This window comes from Tasmannia lanceolata, unplaced genomic scaffold (genome assembly GCF_043159265.1).
Source record: "Tasmannia lanceolata isolate RefF3 unplaced genomic scaffold, GAP_Taslan_0.1 ptg000015l, whole genome shotgun sequence".
NCBI classification, from domain to species: Eukaryota; Viridiplantae; Streptophyta; class Magnoliopsida; order Canellales; family Winteraceae; genus Tasmannia; species Tasmannia lanceolata.
Window position 1 is genome coordinate 47,732,681 of NW_027518692.1, and position 22,256 is coordinate 47,754,936.

Below are 22,256 nucleotides of genomic sequence, written 5' to 3' on the forward strand. Positions count from 1 at the left end.
CATAAAGTTTAAATGTTCTTAAGGCCCTCTATATACAAAAGGCGTAGACTCTCATCTTTCACATTACTTTTCTATGTCTTGTGTTATAAAAAAAATGTTAAAAGTGAAACTAATGTGAATCATGCCCACCGAAAAAATGATGTAACTAAACATTATATTTCACTTTGACCTGTGAACATTTGGCATACCGGTGGCGGAATCGACACCGGGGTGGATTTAGAGGGGGGGATTGGTCAGAATGGAATTTTTATTAGAATCTTTTTTATTTAAAGTTTTATTTATTTTTTTTATCATTCCATTCTGGGTGCATTTAGAATTAGATTGTTGGAAACGCCTGAATTTCCAACATATTCAGGTCACACGTGATTTTAGCGCTTATGAATCTCGGTTAATTGAACTTCTCTGGGTGTTATAATTTTGAGACGTTCCGTACATGAACCTCAGATCCGAGTGGTAGACTCAAGGCCTTTAGCTATTGTTCTTGAGAAATGGCCAAGAGGGCTTAAGTCTTTAATCCCCTCTCAGACTCTTCTGGGAAATTTCCAATAGTAGAGACAACATAAGGTTTTGTGAGATTCTTCCCAGCAAAATTAACCCCGGGGCAGAATTAAAAGGGAAAAATGTTGGAATCTCTTTTCCATCTCAAGATGGGTTATTATAAATTTATAATACTGCTCCGGTCAGAATAAAAGAATTTATCAGAATTTTTTAAATTAAATTTTCATTTTCATTTTCCCACAGTGCATTTTTTGGGGAATTTGAATCGGAATTAGAATAGGATGCCGATTCAGATTCCCGATTATAGCAATCCAAACTCAGTCTGTACTATAGTGCCTGTCAATTCCAACGCCAGAAGTGATGATCATGTTTGCAGGAAAGGACTAAGGGGGGAAAATACACATAGCATTCTATTTAAAAGCTGTGATCAACCATTCCATTCCTGACCACCGGATCAACGGCCATGAGATTCACATAGCTAAACCAACAGAGAGGCGAGTGTTCCTATCATTCACTATAAACCTCCAATCGAACGAAATGACCAACATACCCATACCATTTGGAATTTTGCGGTCATGCTCCCATCATTTTAAACCAGAAGAAGAGAGGCTCTTTTGATAATTTTAACCCCTAACCAACACAAGCTTCTCGAACATTACTGATCGTCCTCCATTTCTCCTTCATCTTCCTTGAAGAGCCTATATAAACCTCTTCTAAAACCCTAAATAATTTACAAAGCCAGAGAAACCCTAGATAGAACTTTGATTTTTATTCAAAAGCTAAGGAGAAATGGCAGAAGATACGTCGCTTGATTTTGTTTTATTACTTGACTGGTTTTACAAAACCATCCTCTGTTAGGATGGTTTTGTAATTGATTTGCTTACTTGACTGAATCTCAATCTCGAACAGTTGTCGAAAGCTAGCATTGCTGCACCGGTAGCACAAGCTCCTAATCCAGTAATTGGAACAAAGGTGCCCAGCAATCCCGCACTGAATTATGTCACACTTGGATCATTCAGTTGGGATCAAGACCATGACAAGATCAAGGTATGCTAATCTTGTTGTTATTGTTAATTTTTTCATGGACGGTGACAATGACTTATCCATTTTTTATTATAGTGCCACTGAAAATATGGGTCTTGTTTTGCCAATGTCTAGCTTTTTAGATTGTCTATTCAATGCTTGTGAATTCCTATAAGCTCTTGAGTAGATGGAGGTGAATCTGTTATATGAGAAGATATGGGGGTCTACTTTGCAATTTCTGATATGAGAGATATTCTAGTTTTTGTGGGTTCCATTATTTTTTATACTATTTGGCATTGTTGTTTCTACTCGTGAAAGTTTCAGTTGAATCCTGAGAGACAGTTTCTTGTTTAATCTTTGTTTTTTGTTTGTGATTTGTCTTCCATAATTTTGTTTTGATTGTGATATGGTTTGGTTGGTAATTCAGACTAGACTCAGCAATTTCTGATATGGGAGATATTCTAGTTTTTGTAGGTTCCATCATTCTTCACACTATTTGCCATTGTTGTTTCTAGTCACTAGATTTCGGCTTCATTATTCTTCATATTATTTGACATTGCTGTTTCTAGTCGCTAAGTTTTGGTTGAATCATGAGAGACAATTCCTTGCTCAATCTTTGTTTTTTGTCTGTGATTTGTCTTCCGTAATTCTTTGTTTATTGTGGTATGGTTTGGTTGGTAATTGAAACTGCTCTGCTCTGTTACTGGGTTTTACTATTGTCAATTTTTTTATGACAAAGTGACTTAGATTGTTTCTTCAGATTTACGTGTTCCTTGAAGGTGTCGAGCAGGAGAAGGTAGAGACTGTTTTCAAGCCAATGTCCATGGATGCGAAATTCCACGATGTCCAAGGGAAGAATTATCGGTGTGCTATACCGAAATTGAACAAGGAGATTGTTCCTGAGAAATCTAAGGTGGTTGTTAAGCCCAATAAGGTTGTCACATTGGTTAAGGCTTCAAAAGGGAACTAGCTGGACCTGCACTTCAAAGAAGACAAGGTAAGTGTGACGATCTCTTCTCTGTATTATCATTAAAAAAAAAAACAATCTCTTCTTTGTATTCTTTTCTTATTCATCCTTTTGATTCTCCAATCTGGGAGGGCTAGATGTACGCAGCCCTGCCCCTGCTTTGCAGAAAGGATCGAACCCATAACCACCAGGTCACAATGAAGCAACCTTACCGTTGCACCAAGGCTCGCCCTCCAATCCTAACTATAGATGAATATTCATGTGGTACCTTATCAGATTTTACAGGTGTGATACATGTTCTTTCTATTTATCCAAGTAAAGACCATGGCATAGCAATACTTATCATATCCACTTGACCTTTCATAAGCGGGGGCATAATGAAACTGCCCTAGGAAAGGCGCTTATTGTCTGCTCTTGATTCAACACACTTTCATTTATAAATCAAAGAAAACTGCTTAATTTAAAAAGTGATGCCGTGGGTATTAATTCAGGACAATGTCAATGTCACTAGAAGTGGTTGCTGTAAGCCGGGAACCTCTGTCTCTCTCTCTATCAATCTGGAAACTTTTTATTGTTATTGGTCACCTAATAGTAATATAATGTTCTTCGTTGTGGAAGAGGTAGGGTTGATTGTCGGCTTGCAAGTGTACACTATCATGTGTCATCTTGTTTTCTAATGAACTTGTCACTACTGGGGGTTGAACCTGATCTATCTCCTCCTCTGCATCTGAAACTTATACGTGGGAGGAAAATCTATCAAAAAAATCTCTCTATTGGCGTGTTGTTTTTTTGTGGGTTATATGGGGCATGTGGGTATTCACTGGGCATATAGTATTCCATCAAACCATTAAAAAATAATATAGTATTCCATCAAGTGCCCCTACTAAATTGGCTTTCAGAACTCTTCCTAGGGTGGAGCCATCTAGCTTCAGCTTAGCTCTGAAATTTTAGCTCTATATCATTGCATTTAAAAGTGTTGCTGCCATTTTCATACTTGTTTTTTGTCATCAGAGACAGTATCTCATAGTATGTTCTATGGTTTTTTTTTGTAGCTGAAGCCAACTCTCGATAAAGAAAAGGATCCCATTACAGGAATTATGGATTTGATGAAGGTGAGTCCTTAATTTCACTATTTTTGTTACACATGGATGGCTACTTGGGTCTTGCTGTACTGTGCAGTGTGTCATCCATTTATTCATATAGGGTTTCTATATTTCGGGCCCAAGCTAAAGGAATTGTTGGATTTTGTTTTTTGCAGAACATGTATGAAGAGGGAGACGAGGACATGAAACGGACGATTGCAAAAGCATGGACTGATACAAGATCTGGAAAAAGTGCTGACCCACTGCAGGGCTACCGTTGAAAGACCCATTAGTCTACCTTGAACTTAAAAGAGGATTAGAGGTGTTTCTATGTTTAGATTTATAATGGATGGCTCTCTATGTGAGTAGCTTTTTTTATGAGAGCAGCTTATCTCGTCTTCAAATGTGTGTCTAGCTTAGGCCTTCAATACTGATAAGAGTACTTGGTTTTTATTCAGTTTTTTCCCCACGAGTTAGAGCAGTGCCTAGGTCCTTTTCTTTTTTTGATTTGATTCATGCAATTCATATTGCATTAGTATAGTAGTACCAAAGTTATCTATCTGCATTAAGTTATCCATGTGTGGAATCTTTTGATTTGAGGTCAGAAATTCGCAACTTTGTAAGATGACTTGAAAGTTTATTGTGATCTCAGTGGCCGGTTCTGGATTTGAGACCTGTGTTTCCCCCTTTTCCTTACCAATTCCGAAGGTGCATCCACTGATCCTCTCGCCAACTGCCGGCTTTCCTGTGCCTCATTTTTTCTCAGGATCTTGAAATCTCAGCTCACATTGCTGGAATTTCAAAATCCTATAGGAACCAACAAACAGGAGATAGCTATCCCTGGAAGCTACCTTGGCCGACTTTGCCTAAATGTTTTTCAAGAATTTGAAATCACAGTTCACAAGGCTGAGATTTCAAAATTCTCTTCTTCCTTTCTCTCCGACCCACCTAGGAACCTACAAACAGGAGATAGCTATCCCTGAAATCACATCTACGTGTTTGGGGTGCAGAATTGGAGACAATTTTCTTGCACGATTATTGGACGATTTGTACATTGATCTGTTACAAACAGTAAAACACTTTCAAGTTGTTCCTTCTCACCCTGTGAGGTGGGCAAGTACAAATCTTGCAGAATCAGAGAATGGTTTTAATTTAAACTAATGCCATGTTTGGCAGCCATGGAAGTTTTTTCCATCAAATATTAGTTTAGCAAGTGGTAGGAGAAGGGCAAAGATGGTGGGCGGGGAAGAGAGTAGCAAGGCATGAGTGATGAGTGTGAGAAAAGGCTGAAAAACAGAAAAACAGAAAAAAGAAAAACCCTACTCAAAAAGGGCTTTGCTTTCTTTATTTTTGAGCCTCCTCGCATTGTATGCTCGCTCATGCCCTCTCAATTCTCTCCCTCACCAACTCTCCCTACCCTCTCCCGCCCCCCCCCCCCCCCCTCAACACCTAGTAAGTTAATATTCCGTGAAAAACAAATTTCCATGGTTGCCAAACATGGCCTAAAGTTCACACTACGTTCAAGATTCAGCTTCTCAGTGAGCCTGCAATAGATTCTGCCTTAAAAATGCCCTTATCATCCATGTGCCCTGTAGAGAGGACTGCCCTGTAGGATACAGAAAACACCCATGTGCTCACAAGTCACAACAACAAATCATAGTAAGAAGCCCTTAACACCCGAAGCCCTCAAATTAATCAAAGCCGACAATTAAGATACAAAATGCTTGGGAGTTTCTACCCTGCTTTTCCAAATTCTGCTAATTCTTGAACTCCTAGTAATATGATAAAGAACAAAAGTGAGAGAAATATTATATATAGTAACCATATAACAATGGAAAGAATTGTGCCACGACCTTCAGTGGGCAATTTGGCTACCATAATGTTCATTAAACTCGTCATAACGTGGGGCATTAAGATGAGCCGATGGCCTAGTGTTCCTCAATGCTGTTTCAATGTCTTCATGTCTGATGGGACCAACTACTGGCAAATCTGCAGGTCATGTGCATATACCAGTAAGCTTAAGCAACTTGGTGGTAAATATGTGAAACTCAGATTTGTTTCAGAAAGTAAAATTATCATTATATAGGGCTTCTCGTTGCTTTATTTATGCATTCCTGCTGTGCCATGCCCTGATACCAATTAATCAGGGAAAACCCCTCCTCAAGGGAAGTTTAATAATAAACAAATGAAATGTGCATAATTTCTAGAAATTGAGGAAAGAGAGAGAAAAGGGAGTTTACCGGTTGTGAACAAAAAACAGATAGTGAAGAGCCTTGTTAGAAACAAAATCAGAGGTTTTGTTGATAGGAACAATTATGATGTAACAAAAGACAGGTTCACACATTGAAAACAAATAACAGAGCTTCTAATTTTGGGCCGTATGACAAGATGGTAGCTCTTAACAGCATTTTCAACCTCTTATGGTATGAAACTCTTAAGGATGGACTTTATTTGATAGTATCTGAGAAGTTCTCCAAATGTTGGGTGCCTTGGCAAGTTTAAAGTATAAACAGCATTTTATCACTAGAAGATCATCAAGGCTGAATAATATGTTGGTTTCATTTCAAAGATAAAGGTGTGAAAGTCATACGCACTGAATTTAAAAAGTATCTGAGAAGCTATCCAAATGTTGGGTCCTCAGCTGATTTTTAGGGTATAAAAGCATTCTATCACTGGAAGATTAGAGCCAAAAAATATCTTGTTTTTACTTCAAGGAACAGGTGATATATATACCCAGTAACATTGACTATATATCCCAATCTATGTGAGGGCCCATCAAATGAATGCTTTGGATCACCCAAACAATGTGGGCCCCCACTGTATTTTAAGCTAGTGTGTAGATAACTTATATATCTGTGTGTGTGTGTGTGTGTGTGTATGTTTTAGGTGTACAGTCAAATAAACCCTGACATGTGAATTTGAACATCTACTACCGCTGCCATTAACCAAGTCAATAAACTACCAAAAGTTGCTCAGTTAGAGAGCCAAGCACGACACTACGTCAAAGAGCATTCGGTTGCCCCAATATCATTTCAGCTTCGTTTCTTTTTTGACATGTTTACGTCCATTTTAAATCGAAAGAAACAGCTCAAGAAAAATCAATCTCGAATGTGTCCAACAAAAGCTGCCTTGTTCATATGGTATCTTTCGTAAAAGGATGTGTCAGATTCTGCTATGTCTTATACCTACAATGGGTTCAGCTACTGATGATTGATGGTGTGATGGTAACTCAAACTAAGTTACAGTGTTGCACTTGAAGACTGGAAAAATTAGTGTTCCTTTATTTATTTATTTATTTATTTTCTTTCCAAATGTAGTGCAACTTCGTAGTTTTACCTTTTTAATCAGATGAAATCATCAAGCAAATCACATACCTTCCTCGGGCACCACTTCCTGTTGATCTTCCAAAAGTGTCATTAACCGTCTCAGTGGCTGCATGGCTGCCTCTTTGCAAAGTAAACGGATATCAGAACCGGAATAACCTTCTGTCCTTTCCACCAGCAATTCATATGGAAGCTCATCTTCACCAGCCACTGATGGCAAGAGCTCCTCAAACATAGCTCCTCTTGCTTCTGGTTCCGGAAGAGGCACAAGGATCTCATGAAAAGTCAAGGCAAAGTGTTGAATGAAAGAACCTGAGCCCTTTTAACAACAAGACCTCTCCATATTTTATAAATGACAAAAGTTACACAGTTTTTAACTACTTGTTGGTATGGGTCAGTAAATGATGTTGTCTCTGACCACCTAAAAGTAACAGTAAGATAAACTAGTGGAGCAAGGACCCAACAAGGTTTGGTGCTGGTGCAAAAGTCTTGCCACAACAGTGACTGGATCAGCTATCACCATGATTTTTTTTTGGCCCACTAGGGAATGTAGCTCGATGTCACCAAACAAATCTTAACAGCTGTTTTTTAATCATTTCTCGGACACTTTAACAATTTAATAACTCAAATTGAATATCATTTTTTTTCTTTCTGTAATTAGCCTTTAAAAATAAAATAAAAAAACACAGCAACTTCATAAACTCCAAAGGTCCATCATAGACGTGAATTTGAATTAAAAAAAAAAAAAACTGTGTTCAAGAGCTTGCAAGGGTACAAGCAACACTTATAACACCATGCAAGAGGTAGAAGATCGTAATACAAACTATATACAATAAAAAAATTCTTTAGCAAAATATATTTTGCAGAAATAGCAATGAGATTGAAATGACCAACATACTGGAGTCTTTAGTTAGCTCCCAAATCTTTGTGACCCACTATCAATAGTCTGATGACAGATAAGTTAATTAATTAAATATTTAGTACTACCCTCACTTTTTTCTTTGCATTGATTAACGTGGATTTGAACCAATCTTGCTATCAGTCGGTTTCTAACTTCAATATTGTAATTAATAGACTTCTAAAATCAGGGATATCTTCTCTTTTAATTGATAAATTGAAGGCATATAATTGTTTTCCAAAAGCAGCTGTTATCAGTGTATGGCGTTCTATTAATTATAAACCCTGTAACATTATATAGGTTAACTGATAAGAAGGATACTCGTTTCTCGAGTCGGCGGAGCATAGCTGCATCAAGTTCCCAGGGCAGATTTGTTGCTGCTAAAACGAAAACAAGCTCGTCTGTCCGTGTCAAGCCATCCATCTGCAATCTAATCCAAGCGATCAATTTTAAGGAAAAAAAATGACGCATCTATAGTATGAATTTGGCCTCCCAAACACTGGGGCACATAAGACAAAAATGGTTTTGGTGATAAGGAATAAAAGAATATGACCTCAAACAGAAATACTTGCAAACAATCTCTCGAATAAAAACATTGTCAGCTATTCGACTTAACTATTCTTAGTTAATGACAATGTTATCTTACCTAAAGGATCCCTTTATTGTTCTTTGTTATCAGTCCTTGGTAGGGAAAATGAAAAGGTTTGGGGATAACTGTTGAGAGACTTCCAGCCTCTCTAGGGATTCCATCAACATAATATGACAGGCTTGACAAAATTAACCCCGTCATGGACTTTGGAATCTTGTACAAATTCTGTTTTAAAGCCATCACGATTCCTATAAAATAGTGAAAGGCTGCCTAATTCTAGGAATTAGGTTTCCAACCTTATCAGGGAATTTTTGGATGTGGGTTTCCTTGGTTGCACTGCCAAATGGTTAGAAAGAAGAGATGTCATGTGTAGTTCCTCTATTTCATTAGATTTTCCTTGAATTTGGGAACATTACTAGTCTATAGGCCCTTAGTGAGATCTTTCAATCTCTATACATACAAACCTACTCCTAAACCACAAAATTTAATCAAATAATTAGGTTGCCTTCTAAAGAATATGAGAATGATGAGGAAATATTTCTTTAAAAAAAAGGGTTTTGAGAAGATCGAAAATTTACCTGTATAAGTAACTCCGTCTTCAAACGTCGGCTCGCTTCATGCTCACTACGCCCATCACCACGCTGACTAATGATTGCATCAATCTCATCAAGAAATATGGTTGATGGTGCATGGTGCCTAGCAAGCTCAAATAATACTTTCACCAGCTTCTCTGAATCACCTACAATGATAAAAAAAATAAAGAAATAAATTATATTGCTATTAACAATCTAATAATCTCTGTAAATTAAATTAGAGCTGGATTCAACTTTCGGCATTTCATGTGAATTACTCAGAGGATTACTCAAATTAGGAATAAAAGCACTTCCATTTGTTTACCGAATTATGAGAAATATAGTTTATACATTTTATGTACTTTGTGAGGATAATTTAGTCATTTTATTATTGTTTATAATGCCCTTCGGAAGTTTTGTATATATCAAGTTACAACAATGTAATCCCAGCTACGATTTGATCAATGATAATGTGTCACTAAAACAAATGGCTTGACTTGAAGAAACCAAGTTTTGTGTGTGTGTGTGTGTGTGTCATCTTACAACAATGTAAATCCCAGCTATGACTTGATCAATGATAATGTGTCACTAAAACAAATGGCTTGACTTGAAGAAACCTAGTTTCTTATATCATCTTACAACAATGTAAATCCCAGCTACAACTTGATCAATTGTAATGTGTCACTAAAACAAATGGCTTGACAAACCCTACTACAGAACTAAGAATGCCAGGGAACTAAAGATTCTTGTATTCTAAATTGTTGGTAAGCAAGGTAAACACAACTTGTTCTTCATATGGGAAAAATCCTTCCAGTAAAACTCTTTTTTCCAGTGTTGATACAAACGAGTATACGGTCTACATATGGTCTAAAAAATAAAATATTGGTTCCATTGTCACATACCACGCCATTTGCTGACAACAGATGATGCTGAGATATTGAAAAAGGTAGTTTTGCACTCAGTTGCAACAGCCTTCGCAAGCATAGTCTGCAATATGGAAGTTGCAAATGAGTTGATTGTCAGTGTAACAAACTAAATGCAAAATGAAATCCATATGCCACAGGCAACACATGTAAAATTATGATACTAGACGTGCAAAGGTGAAAGAACCACAAAGTCTTGGAGCTAAGATAGACATACCAGCCACGAAAATGCTTAAAACTTAATATTTAGCACAATGGGAAGGCCAACCAAAAAATAGAAACGGGCGGCCCAGTGCATGAGGCTCCCGCCATTGCAGGGTCTGGGGAGGGCTAGATGTATGTAGCTTTAGCCCTGCTTTGCAGAGAGGCTGTTGCCATGACTCGAACCCGTGACCACCAGGTCACAATGGAGCAACCACAAAATAGAAAACTACTACAAAAATAAATATATCATTGGTTCAAAGAAGAATTATATTTTTGAGATCCATTTTATCTTTCAATGCACAGGAGAAGAAACAAAAGACCACCTGACCTTAATGCTATATAGGATCTTTAAAGGGCAAACAAAACAAGAAACAACCTGGGTCTATGAAAATGAGAGGAAGAGGCACTACACACGAATAACATACATAGGAACATGTATATAGGCAAAAACGGCCTTTTAGAACATGGCAAAAGAAAGTGTAGCTGACACAAAATTCTAACACACTTGGGAATAATACTACAAGCCATAATTGTAGGGGGGACTAGTTCCAAAGTGGAAAACATATTTGGTAGAGTAAAAAAAAATCAATTCAGTTTCTCCAGAGAAAACACATCGAAGATAATGGAAAATAAGAGACAAAAATATATAGGAACGATGGGCAAATAAACACATCTTTGAAGACCACCTACTGAAAAAGATGTTCTCATTTCCCAGTGTTTCACGATTTCTTCCTGTTCATTTCTTGTTTTTCAAGTCCCCTCTTTCTAAGCTTGTGTCACTATCATTTTAAATTAACACAAAAATTGATACGACAGGACCAAAATATGTTTATTTCCATCCCCATCGAAACACATACAAAAGACGAAACGCATATTGAAACCAAAACCATAACGGTATTAGTGATATACTCTGTTATTTTAATTATATTTATAAGAACGCATGTGAAATGTGGTGCATAAATTATATATTAATGTTTATATGAATTATATGTGAAATCTGGTAGGTATTGAATTATACATGCACGAAGTTAGTAAGCGCCCCCCCCAAGACTAATGCAGGCAAAGTGTAAATTAGTTCCCCCCCCAAGTGTAAATTCCTGGCTCCGCGCCTGTCCGTCACGACCGAAATGCATTAAGCTGGAAACATGGTGTCTCACTGCTTTAGTTTGTCAATATTGTTTCATTCGGCATTTCATTTTAGTGTTTCATCCATTTCGGTGCTTTGTTTCAGGAAAGACATTTTGATTGGCAAAAATATTAGAAAAATATAAGAAAGCATTATACCAACAAAATTTAACAAAAAGACACATTATTACAAAAATTATAAATAAATCAAATATAATGAGAATATAGATCAGTAGAAGGATTTGAGAAAGATATGTCGAAGAAGTGAAGATGAAGGATTGGATGAGTTTCTGCAGGCTTTTTTTATTTGGGGAGGCGAAAAGGCACAAAATATCCTTCAAACGGCTATAAAATGATAAAAAATGGACCAAAAATAAAGGCAAATGGTCAAAAATAAAAAAAAGGTAAAAAATTAAAAATAACTGTCATGAGTATTTTTTGTAATTTTTTTTAAACTTATTTCTAACGAAACATGGCATGTTGTCCTATTTGATCCTATTTTGCCCAATGAAATTCGGACCGGGATGTTCAGTTCATGTGTATTGTACTGATTTGCTTCTTTCTTTCTTTTTTTTTGAATGGTTTGTACTGATTTGCTAACCAATATGAATCATTTCACTCCCCACTCCATGCATTAACGTCTTGTTCTAGTACTATGTTATAAAGAGGATGCAAACATAACATTACCCGCCTTATGCTGCAGAATGTAGGAGCCATCTTTGCATATGGATCTCCATGCCCATTTGGTAGAAGCAATGTTTAAAAATTCAGAATCAGGCCAATCAATGATTGATGTAGCCAAATTTTCATTAATCCGGGTGAGTCAAAGGAGCTTTTGATTAACTTGGTAGAGGGAAAAACTCTACGTTGGATGTGAACTCCGCCAAGGTAAAACCGAGCCAACTGGGCCAAACCGGTCATTGACTCAACTAGTTTTTAAAAGACGGGTAGAAGTATATAGAGATGGGTATTAATTTAGGGCAAACCTGTTACATATTTCCATAGTTACAAACACATTCTCTATTTATGCAAACAGGTTCTTCATTCCGGAATATGAGTTTATGTTTTTAGAATAGCTTCTTCTGAAAATGTTAATAAATATCATGGTTGTGAAAAAAGTGTATATATACCGGCATTTCATAGTAAACTTTTAAAATAAATCTTGGCAACTAGTAAGACCCAAACAAATAATTTATAAATAGTAAGGAATTAGGATAAAGACTTCAAAAAATGACTAAATTTTTAGTAAAACAGATGAACAACAATAATAGAGTTCAATTTCACCAATAGCATTTATTGTCAAGAACAAAGTAAAAACCTTTCCCGTCCCTGGAGGGCCGAAAAGCAAAATGCCTTTCCATGGTGATAGAAGACCCGTGAAGTACCTGAAACAATTAACCGTATGGAGAAGAACTTCAGCTTCTATACAAAATGGCAACTGCAAAATTCTCTTCCAACTTGCCAAGCATCCACTACAAGAATCTAAACATGAAAAACCAAAGCCTAATTCATCTACATTCTATCTGCATTCTCTTATAAAAATTATTAATATTATCAAAGTTCTGAATTAGTCATTTATCCATCTCTTTTTTTTTTCATGTTGATCACCCTCTTCGAGGAAGGCAGAAAAGCGAAATAGGAAAAAAACAGAGAGGTGTTTAAACTCCATTAATGAACCAGGGCACTGAGTACACTTATGCTGATCGGGCAAGCTCACCTTCTGACCGCAGGTCCACTACTAGCTAGTGCACCTTTCTCGGCAGCAACCTAGTGACATGGAGGGCTATGAAATAAAGTGGGGTGATTGGCTCAAGTGCAAAAGCAGAGTTTCGAGTTATGGATCATAATATATGTGAGTTGACTTGGTTGAAGAATTTACTACAAGAATTGGTATTTCAAGTGAAATTACCTATGCAATTATTTTGTGACAATCCCCATATAACGTTGTTCTCCAATCCAATATTTCAAGAATGTACTACGCAATTATTTTGTGACAATCCCCATATAACGTCCAATCCAATATTTCAAGAATGTACTAAGCATATTGAAGTGGACCGTCACTCATGTCATGTGAGAGAAATGAGTAAGGAGACATGTCTACTAATTTTGTAAAGTCAAAGGACCTAATTGAGTCAAAGGCGTGTTGATACTATTTGTACCAAGCTGGGATTATACGATATATATTCTTCAGCTTAAGGGGGAGAGCTGGAATATGTTTATAGTGTAGGGGCAGTTATGTCCATCACATTTTAGTATATTAATATCAAAATGTGAGCGAGGGTGAGTGATCTATCTTCTCATGATTCTCTCCTCTCTTCTTTCGTCCTTTTTCATCTTTCTTCTTCTTCCTTTGTTCATTGCCCTAATACACAACCATTATCACTGGCAATAGTTCTTCATGTTCTATTATTTTTTTTAATAAAAATTGTTCTTCATGTACTAAAATTTCAAAGATCTGTGATTTATGTAGCATACCTTGATTTCAGAGGAAACTATTCAAATCTACTACTAGATCAATATATCAGGTTTGAAGTTGTTAAGTTAGGATCCATGGGAAAGCCTAAATTATTGATTTCTAATATTGTATGATTTTAAGGGACATATCTTGATCTAAAATAAATTAAGTCGGATTTTTTAGAAAATTAAATTAATTAATTCTAAGACTAATTGCAAGTTTGTATCTGTAACATAATTATAAGCCCCTTGATTGCATCAACAACCAAGTCAAAGGACGTTGCAAATTGGAGTGTGGCGCTGAAGTACCTCACATCCAGTGGGCTTTAGGATTTTTTTTAGCAATTTAACTTAATTAATCCGAGGACTATTTGCATGTTTGTATTTGTAACGTAATTATAAGCCCCGTAATTGCATCAACACCCAAGTCAAAGGACATTGCAAATTGGGGTGCAGAGTTGAAGTATCTCACAATCGGAGTGGGCTTTAGAATTAAACAATATCAATGAGCTTTACATTACCCGACTCGCGACACAAGAGGGTCATGGGGTACGTGCTAAATGTTAAGTGCAACAAGGGATGCTAATAGCACACCAATGCTCAAGGGATCTACAGTTGGCAAGTATTTGAAGGGTTGGAATGATTGGAACATCAAGTAGTGTTAAGCTTAAGCATGGACAAACTATAAAAAAAAAGAAGCATGGGCGAACTTAAGGGCTTAGTACTTGAGAATTGTTGGCCTTAGCATACAAGTAAGGTAGGGCACTGCATGGGCTTATCATTTCAAAAAGTGAAATTATTTGGCATAGCAGCGTTAAGCATGAGTGAACTTAAGGGCTTAGTACTTGAGAATTGTTGGCCTTAGCAAACAAGTAAGCTAGGGTACTGCATGGGGTTATCATTTCAAAAAGTGAAATCATGTGGCATACGCCACATAAGACACTCTTGAATCTTTACAAAAAATCACCAAGACCCCAAGATTCTGATCCAACTAGGCTGCACATAGGAATTAGTCCTAGATTCATACTTATAGCCACCACTAGCCCATCCCCACTCTTATGTCCATTTCCAATAGCCAAAATGACACCTCCAATCTTTTCTCAATACCTAGTGTCTAATAGAAAAAAAAACAAGAAGGGTCAACCAAGATCCGAAGGTAGATACTCTAAGGCATCCAAAATGTCATGCTAAAATCAATAGTGAGCCCTACAAGGCTTCGATCGTCACAAAAATTGGCAAACTTGGTTATGATAGTGAATTTTATGATGAATTATAGTGATTTCTATTACCTCGAATTTTATGGTGTGGTCTATCCAGCAACAGATTATTCTCACTATTGTTCACTGGGCGGCAGTTCTCCCTAAAGTTTCGTGGCTACTTTGTATCTTTTGTTTAGAGATATTGGGATGAGATTTGACTAAGCTGAGTCTCATTGGGAAGCCCGTTTCTTTGGTAGAATCCCCATTCCCCGGCTTCCTCAACCTGAATTTTGACAGATTCAGATTGGGAAACCTGGGTTCAACCAGTATTGGGGATATCCTACGCAATGCAGATATATTATGGAGGTCTTTTTGTCTTTCTCTACCCCCATTAGTGTGCATGATTCTACAGCAGTGGAAATGCAAGCTCTCTTCACTTGTAACCGTCTTACTGATCATGATCTTCAGACACCCTCATTTTTCGAAGGAGACTCTCAATGTTCCTATGTGGCTTAAGGATGCAGAAATGTATTCGTGGCACATCGTAGACATGATTGAGGAAGTAAGGGATAAGGTGGAGGGTGATTTGGTAGTTTTTCAGTATGTTTGGCATTCGGAGGTCGATGTGGTCTAGAGTTGCCAAGATGGAGTTAGAGTTTTTTGACTTCCTAGCGATATGCAGAGTAGTTTTGCATTTTTTGTCTTTCTTTTACCTGTTTTTGAATTTAGTTGGTTTCACCATCCCGGTCTTCTTGCTTTAGCTAATGCAATTTTTCATGAAAAAAAGGAGATGTTTAAGAAAGTTATGGTGGGCATTTTGTAAAGAAAAAGCAAAATCTTCTTAGATAAGCAACATGGAAGACACGTTCTATGCTTCTTTTAGGCTTCTCCAAAATAGAAACTAGACTTTAGTTAGGTTGATCTAAGAGCTGAAATTGATCCTATAATAATTAGGATTAAATTAGGGTTTTATGGTGTTTTTGGCCTTTATGTATGAAGTTTTGATGTACTTTTCAGGAGGTTATGAATAGTTAGGAAATTATCTTTTTTAGTTTTGGGATTTACCCTACTTTGATCATGTTTTGATCAAATATATTGTCGTATTACCTCTCTAGCATTGTTTGTGAAGATATATTGGATTCTTTGTGTGATTATTCAATTCTCTATCACGTTTGCTACTTTTGGTGAATTGCTCATGTCATATCATAGAGGCCCTAGCTAAATGATTGTAGGGGCCATAGCCCCATAGGTAGTAGACTTCATAACAACGACGACTTGAAATGGGACAGAAATTCCATATTCATCCTCGGAAGAAACAAAATATTAGTTGTGGGCACATTATTTAGCCAAAATGAGGGTATACCTTCCAAATATTCCATAACAAAATTCATGGGTGCTTCTGTTCTTGTTAAAATTTTATTTTTCTCTTCCTTTTTCAAGTTCTTTTAAAAAAAGAAAAAAAAAAGAACTGGGATTTCCATAAGTTTCAAATAGATTTCAATCTGCAAAATTAGGATGAAATCACAGGAAAAGCAATCACCCAAGTAAGAGTGTACAATTTATAGATTATGAGATTTCAAGGTTCAATTTATAATACTACCAATGTTTAGAACTCATATCCGGTCAAGAAATCGTCCAAGGAAAAACTGGCTTGATTTGGCAAGTAAGTGATCGACACAACAAGTTTGACTGGAGCAATTCTGGGATTGACCCAGCAAATCACCCAAGCGAATAATGGGGCTTCAAGGTTCAGTTTATATTACTACCAATGTTTAGAACTCATATCCGGTCAAGAAATCATCCAAGGAAAAACTGGCTTGATTTGGCAAGTCAGTGATCAACACAACAAGTTTGACTTGAACAATTCAGGGATTGACCCAGCAAATCACAAACAAAGTTTCATTCAAATATGCAATATGTAGCAAAGGAGAAGTATATCAATACATATAATGTCTACCAAGTGGATAAATAAGAGGTTTGTAGATATCAGAATCAGATAGTGTACTTTGCAGTTTACTAACTATAATACGCATTGCCAACATTCTTCTCGTAGCTAACAAGTTATCCGTCTCAAAGGAAGATTTATAGAGTAACTTCAAGCTTGTTCAGTAGCATTATGAGACAATAATACCTATAGAATAACTTCAAGCTTTTTCAGTAGCATTATGAGACAAAAATACCTACTTGGGATACTTTATAGGCATGACAACTGCTTCTTTAAGAAGGCGCTTTGCATTCTCCAACCCCTTGATGCTTTCCCACTTTACATCTGGATTCCCGCGAATTATATCCCTTTAAGCAGAGCAGAGAGATCTCAGAAAAAATAGTAAATTATACAGATTTGTGATTAAGATATGCCAACGTCTGAGTCAATGTACATTGGGAATGCAAAGCTGCAACGACCATCTTTGCCTACCTACTTAAACTCTCTGCTAAGGTGCGCATTTCTGCAGATTCAAAGGCAGGAAAGAGAGACCTTTGCCTGCAAAAATAATATCACAAAAGTCAACAGATTCCCATCATATGACTCAATGATATGTGCCACTTTTGTGATTTCAATTTTCATGAATCATGTGATGACATGCTATCCTTCTCAAATTGCATGGAACAAGCAAAGTCCCTTTTATAGGCCAAGAAGAAGATAAATCTGAATCTATATGATTATATCCGACACGCACATGATAATAGTTTTGAAAGATTAGAGGGGGATTTATAAATAATAAAAAAAAAGAACAAAATCCAAAAGAAAAGAATTAGAGTGGGAAAGGAAAAACAAATTTCTTATGCCGGAAAAAGAAGGGAACCTCAGGAGCAAATAGAGTTAAGGTGTACCCTAAGACAATGAAATTTGTTGAATGCAGCAGAAAAGGCAAGGCATTGACAAGGCATTTCCATTGTGAAAAGGGGAAAAGGGAGTGCCAAGAAAGAAAGACAGGGATAAGTTACCCATGGCACGTAAAGTAATTTCTAATTAGCCTTCCAAACATCAAAATACTCATTCCCCAAGAAACTAATCCAAGCATACAAAAAAATAAAATTACAGTGAAATATGTACATTACCACTAAAATCTAGAGAAGAAGGTAAAGTGGGTAGTTGTGCAACTACCATATCGACATGAGCATCCAATATGCGTGCCTAGCATGTATTTGGAATAGACACTTCATTATTGAGGTTAATTAATATATTTTTGATGGGGAACTGAAGCAGGCTTTTCATTTCATTTCATTTCATACAATGACACTTGGACCAAGAAATATACCCAAAACCACTGCTGATAAATCGTATATTGTGTCAAAATGTAGAATGTGAGTTTTTCAAGATGTTAAGCAATACTAGTGGCTGTTTGAATTCAATTTTTAATACAACCTAGAGCAAAATTTCATTACCCTAAACCAACATCATATACTGCCTTTGAAACTAATCAAAATACTCTCACTGGTGATTAGCTCAAGAATCAAGATAGAAATCGTTGATCCACTACAAAATGTGTGAATAACGCACACAGTTTTATCCTCAATAACCTAGAGCAAAATTTCATTACCCTAAACCAACATCATATATGGCCTTTGAAACTAATCAAAATACTCTCACTGGTGATTAGCTTAAGAATCAAGATAGAAATCGTTGATCCACTACAAAATGTGTGAATAACGCAAACAGTTTTATCCTCAATTACAGCATATGAAAAAAGTTCAATTAACTACTATTACTCAACAGTTATCAAAGTTGAGTTTTTAAAGTAATCTTACAGCCTATCTTCACTTCTCTCTGAAAGGACTCCAGGAAGTTGTGCGGGGTTTCTACTCTCCTGAAATTAAACAGAATTAAGTATCAAAATATTTTAAATACCTGCATCCACTATATCCAGAACAAGAAAGATCTAACCAATTACAGTCCCTTGTGTCAATTGATGTCTACCTTGCGTTGGAACTGCTCAAAAATGGCCATACCAGATGTGGTATTGGCGTTCCCATTATCATTGAATGTTGTATTTGAAGAATGCCCATTACCAACTGCTCTATGATCAGTTTGATTAAGCGATTCATCTTGCTTCTCAGATACCCGTTTTCTGCCAAACTTTGCATCATAAAACATCTTAAAATCCTAAAGAAACATCAGACAATAACAAGTCATTCCCAAGTAATCCATCCACAGATACCAGCTAAACATGATCTAGAATTACAGAAATAGGAAGGAATCACCACTGAGACTAAAATAGATTTCACCATAGAATGATTTAGAAACTCAAGGCACCAGTTAAATACCAACAAAAATCAAAAGAAAAAGGGTAAAAGTGACAGATAAGACTAATTAAATGCAAAACATTCAGCTGATTCTAACAATCTTAGAAGTTTGAAAGGCACGAGAAGGAAAATCAATGCTTCAATATTCCGGGAAAACGCATACAGATCAAAGACAGATACCAGAATTCCCCAAAAATTGCAAAATCCAGAGAATGAAACTACAATAGAACTATTCGAAGTCGATTTCTAATGACACAATAAAAATAAATACATCAAGAAACAATAAAAAACACCTTACCTCATGATGCAGTCCAAAAACCCCCAGAGGTTCCTCGTTGCCCAGCAGCAGAGGCAAAATAGAAAAAATTAACGAGAAAAAAGGTCCTTCGATCATCATCGTAGAGAATAGAGAATACTTTGATCACAGTCTGATATTTACTTCGATCCCGTCAAAGTCGAGTTTTTTTTCTTTTTCTTTTGATGAGTAAGCTGGGGTTAGGCAGGACCCCGTCAAAGTCGAGTTTATAAGAGGGAAACTGAAAATTACTCAAAAGTTCTCAAAGAACTCAAGCGCCAATATACATTCAATAATTCAAAAAGGTCATTACAGTGCTTTGATGACTTCTACTTATAAGAGAAAGAAACCCTAAACTATTCAGAGAGAGAGAGAGAGAGGGAAAGAAATCCTAAAAGCTAACTTAAGACCTAAATAATGAATCTCAGTTATCCCTCAACACAAATAACAGTTATGACAAAGATAACCCTACAACAGCAATCCAACATACATTTATGTCCATAAATCGCCCATAATTTCCTCAAATAATGTCCAAATAGCGTGATCTTGGGCTCGTTAGATAGGTAGTCGAAAAACCTTTATATCGGGATCAAAATCAAGCGAACCTAACAATATTTGATGCCTTAAAAAGTAGGCTAAATACAACTTGAAGAAAAAGGGACCACGGCTTTCACATGCATTACCTCTCTAAAATTACCAAAAAAGAAAGCGCACAGATCTCCATCAAAGCATCGATTCAATCCCGGCCTCTAAAATACATTAATACATGTGCATTCGAAACAAAAGAAATGCATTGAAATCAAATCAAATGTAGCATGAGATTGCACGAAAAAACCCTAGAAAAAAGAAGAAGCAAGAAACAGATTGAAGACAGAAGAAAGAATAGGAGCTTAAAAGAGATTAAAACCTGAAAAGTCCAGCGCGTAACAGAAGGCTCATCTCCCATTTCTGCAACAATCTCCGAGAGAAAGGGAAAGAAAGTAAAAAAACTCTCTCTCTCTCTCCTCTCTCTCCTATCTTGTCACTATATATAAAGAGTCCTTGGTAGAGCTGGCCGGAATCTGAGGGATAAAAAAAGAATAAACATACGGACAGGGGCGTCTCTTTAATCGGAGAAGCACGCTGTCACTGATAAATTCGCACCCACATACCCTCCTTTTATTGGGTGCGAATTATCTTACAGGGGTGCGAATTTATAATCGGAAGTTTTTTTTTTTTCTTTACTCATTTTTGTCAAACTTATTTCTCTGGGGCAGTTTAATGAGAACTTGAGAAGGGTGACTCATACAAGTCATACTCAGGTACTGCCCTGTTTCGGCAAATGCGAGCGGCTTTTTGGTAACGACACCCATCGTAATTTATTTGAAGGATGCAAAATTGCAGCGGGAAGACGCGCTCGTGTATTTTCATGACAAAATTACTCTTATTTAGGGAAATGACGTCAGCACAACTATGTTTTAATAATTGCACAAACAAACCTTGTCTTTTCTTTTAAAATGGGCTTGTGATAGCTCTTTGGGAACTCTTAAAAACTAAAAGACAAGATGATTATGAAGAGGGAGAAGGAGAAAGTTAATAGGAAGAGTCACCATCCATATGAATAGCAGATGAATGTGCAAATAAAAGACTACAAAATCAACGGTTTAGCTTTTCATGGCTTCATGGATCAAGGGGCTTAGGTTCATCAGGGCAGATGGATTTATTGACAAAGGAGCTAACTTGCCCAAAAAGTGAATGTTGTGAAAGAGACTACTAAAAAGCTTCTCAGTGTTTTCCTGCAAGAGAAATGATATTATGCCCATCAAAAAACAAGAGAGAAATTATATTACCACCCAATTTCTTTCTAGGGCCCAGGGGTCAGAGCACATCCATGTGGCATAATAGTGCCCAAGAAAGAGCCAGACAACCGCCTGTTCAACATTTTTCTGTATGAGAAATGATATTCCACCCGTTTTCTTTGTCTTTTCCTGAAAGTGAATACATTTACATGGGTGAGAGTGGAAATATCGTGCCCTATTTGTTTATTATTAGGAAAGTGATATTTTTGCCCCGTGTTCTTCCCCAGGCCACCGACTCTAGTCTATTTTATGGCTACAGAGGGATGGCCCCCTGGAGAAAAGGGACCGACAGGAGGACATTTTTTTATATTAGAAACATCCGTTTGCAGGATGCGTTTCCAACAAGAACAAGTTTTGGGCCACGGCAATACCGGGGAGGGCTACCTCGACTATTTCACAGGCATTAACCGTTTCCCAGAGTGGTTGGAACTCGGGTTGCATCATGCATGTTCAATAACAGACAAAATTAAAAAAGGGATTCACAACCTTTTCTTCCTTTACTGTAAAAACTAAAAAGAGTAGTCATAAATACCCTAGAGGGAGTCTCCCGGGGAAGAAAAGGGGGTGAAGATATGGGAAATAATATATTTGCCCCCTTTTGTACCTGGGACAGCCTCCTCTAGTGTAAAAAGAGTGGTTATAAATACACTAGAGGGGGCTGTCCCAAGTAAAAAAGGGGTTGAACATATCACTTCTCTTAAAAAATACAGTGACACGCGGGCCATGCCGGGCTTGGTTGGGCGGCCCGGCACTGCACGGCCCGCGAGCCCGGATGCCCCCTTTAAAAAATGTGCTTTTAAAAAAAAACCTGAGAATACCCCCAAAAGGTGTTTCAAACGGCTAGTTTGGGGGGTATTCTCGTCCAAAACTTATATATTTCATAAAATCTCAAAAATACCCCCTCCAACAATTTTATTACAAAGTTATTTTAGTACTTATGTTTCTCATCCCTTTGACACATGGCACGAGTTTATTGCATAGTTTTTTTTATCCAAAAGTGATTAGTAGTTTCCTATAGCAA

The 22,256-nt window shown here is 36.9% G+C and overlaps 1 protein-coding gene and 1 pseudogene across 3 annotated transcripts; one reads left to right on the plus strand and one right to left on the minus strand.

Moving 5' to 3' along the window:
* Positions 1-1,386: 1,386 nt before the first annotated feature.
* On the plus strand, positions 1,387-4,241 carry LOC143892036 (uncharacterized; annotated as a pseudogene). The gene is made up of 4 exons (XR_013255432.1): positions 1,387-1,545; positions 2,282-2,518; positions 3,541-3,600; positions 3,747-4,241. The product of XR_013255432.1 is annotated as an uncharacterized LOC143892036 (transcript).
* Positions 4,242-5,227: 986 nt separating this feature from the next.
* On the minus strand, positions 5,228-20,692 carry LOC143891641 (uncharacterized). 2 transcript variants are annotated; one of them, XM_077396183.1, is made up of 11 exons: positions 20,305-20,692; positions 18,777-18,962; positions 18,608-18,666; positions 17,274-17,339; positions 17,042-17,149; positions 12,523-12,589; positions 9,855-9,939; positions 8,959-9,119; positions 8,113-8,214; positions 6,945-7,167; positions 5,228-5,559 (listed from the first exon to the last, which is right to left on the minus strand). In XM_077396183.1, the coding sequence occupies exons 1-11, from the start codon at positions 20,341-20,343 to the stop codon at positions 5,426-5,428; spliced, it is 1,230 nt and encodes a 409-aa protein (XP_077252298.1). In that variant the 5' UTR covers positions 20,344-20,692; the 3' UTR covers positions 5,228-5,425. The 2 variants fall into 2 exon arrangements, with proteins under 2 accessions (XP_077252298.1, XP_077252300.1); XM_077396185.1 differs by having other exon boundaries at positions 18,777-18,935; positions 20,305-20,686.
* Between the last annotated feature and the right edge of the window lie 1,564 nt (positions 20,693-22,256).

Excerpts from the sequence above, each read along its gene's own strand:
- LOC143891641 (XM_077396183.1), bottom strand. The coding sequence starts at position 20,343 with ATGGGAGATGAGCCTTCTGTTACGCGCTGGACTTTTCAG. Across the intron at positions 9,940-12,522 it reads GCCCTCCAGGGACGGGAAAG|ACTATGCTTGCGAAGGCTGT; the intron begins GTTTTTACTTTG and ends TCCATATTGCAG. Across the intron at positions 9,120-9,854 it reads TGTTGTCAGCAAATGGCGTG|GTGATTCAGAGAAGCTGGTG; the intron begins GTATGTGACAAT and ends TTATCATTGTAG.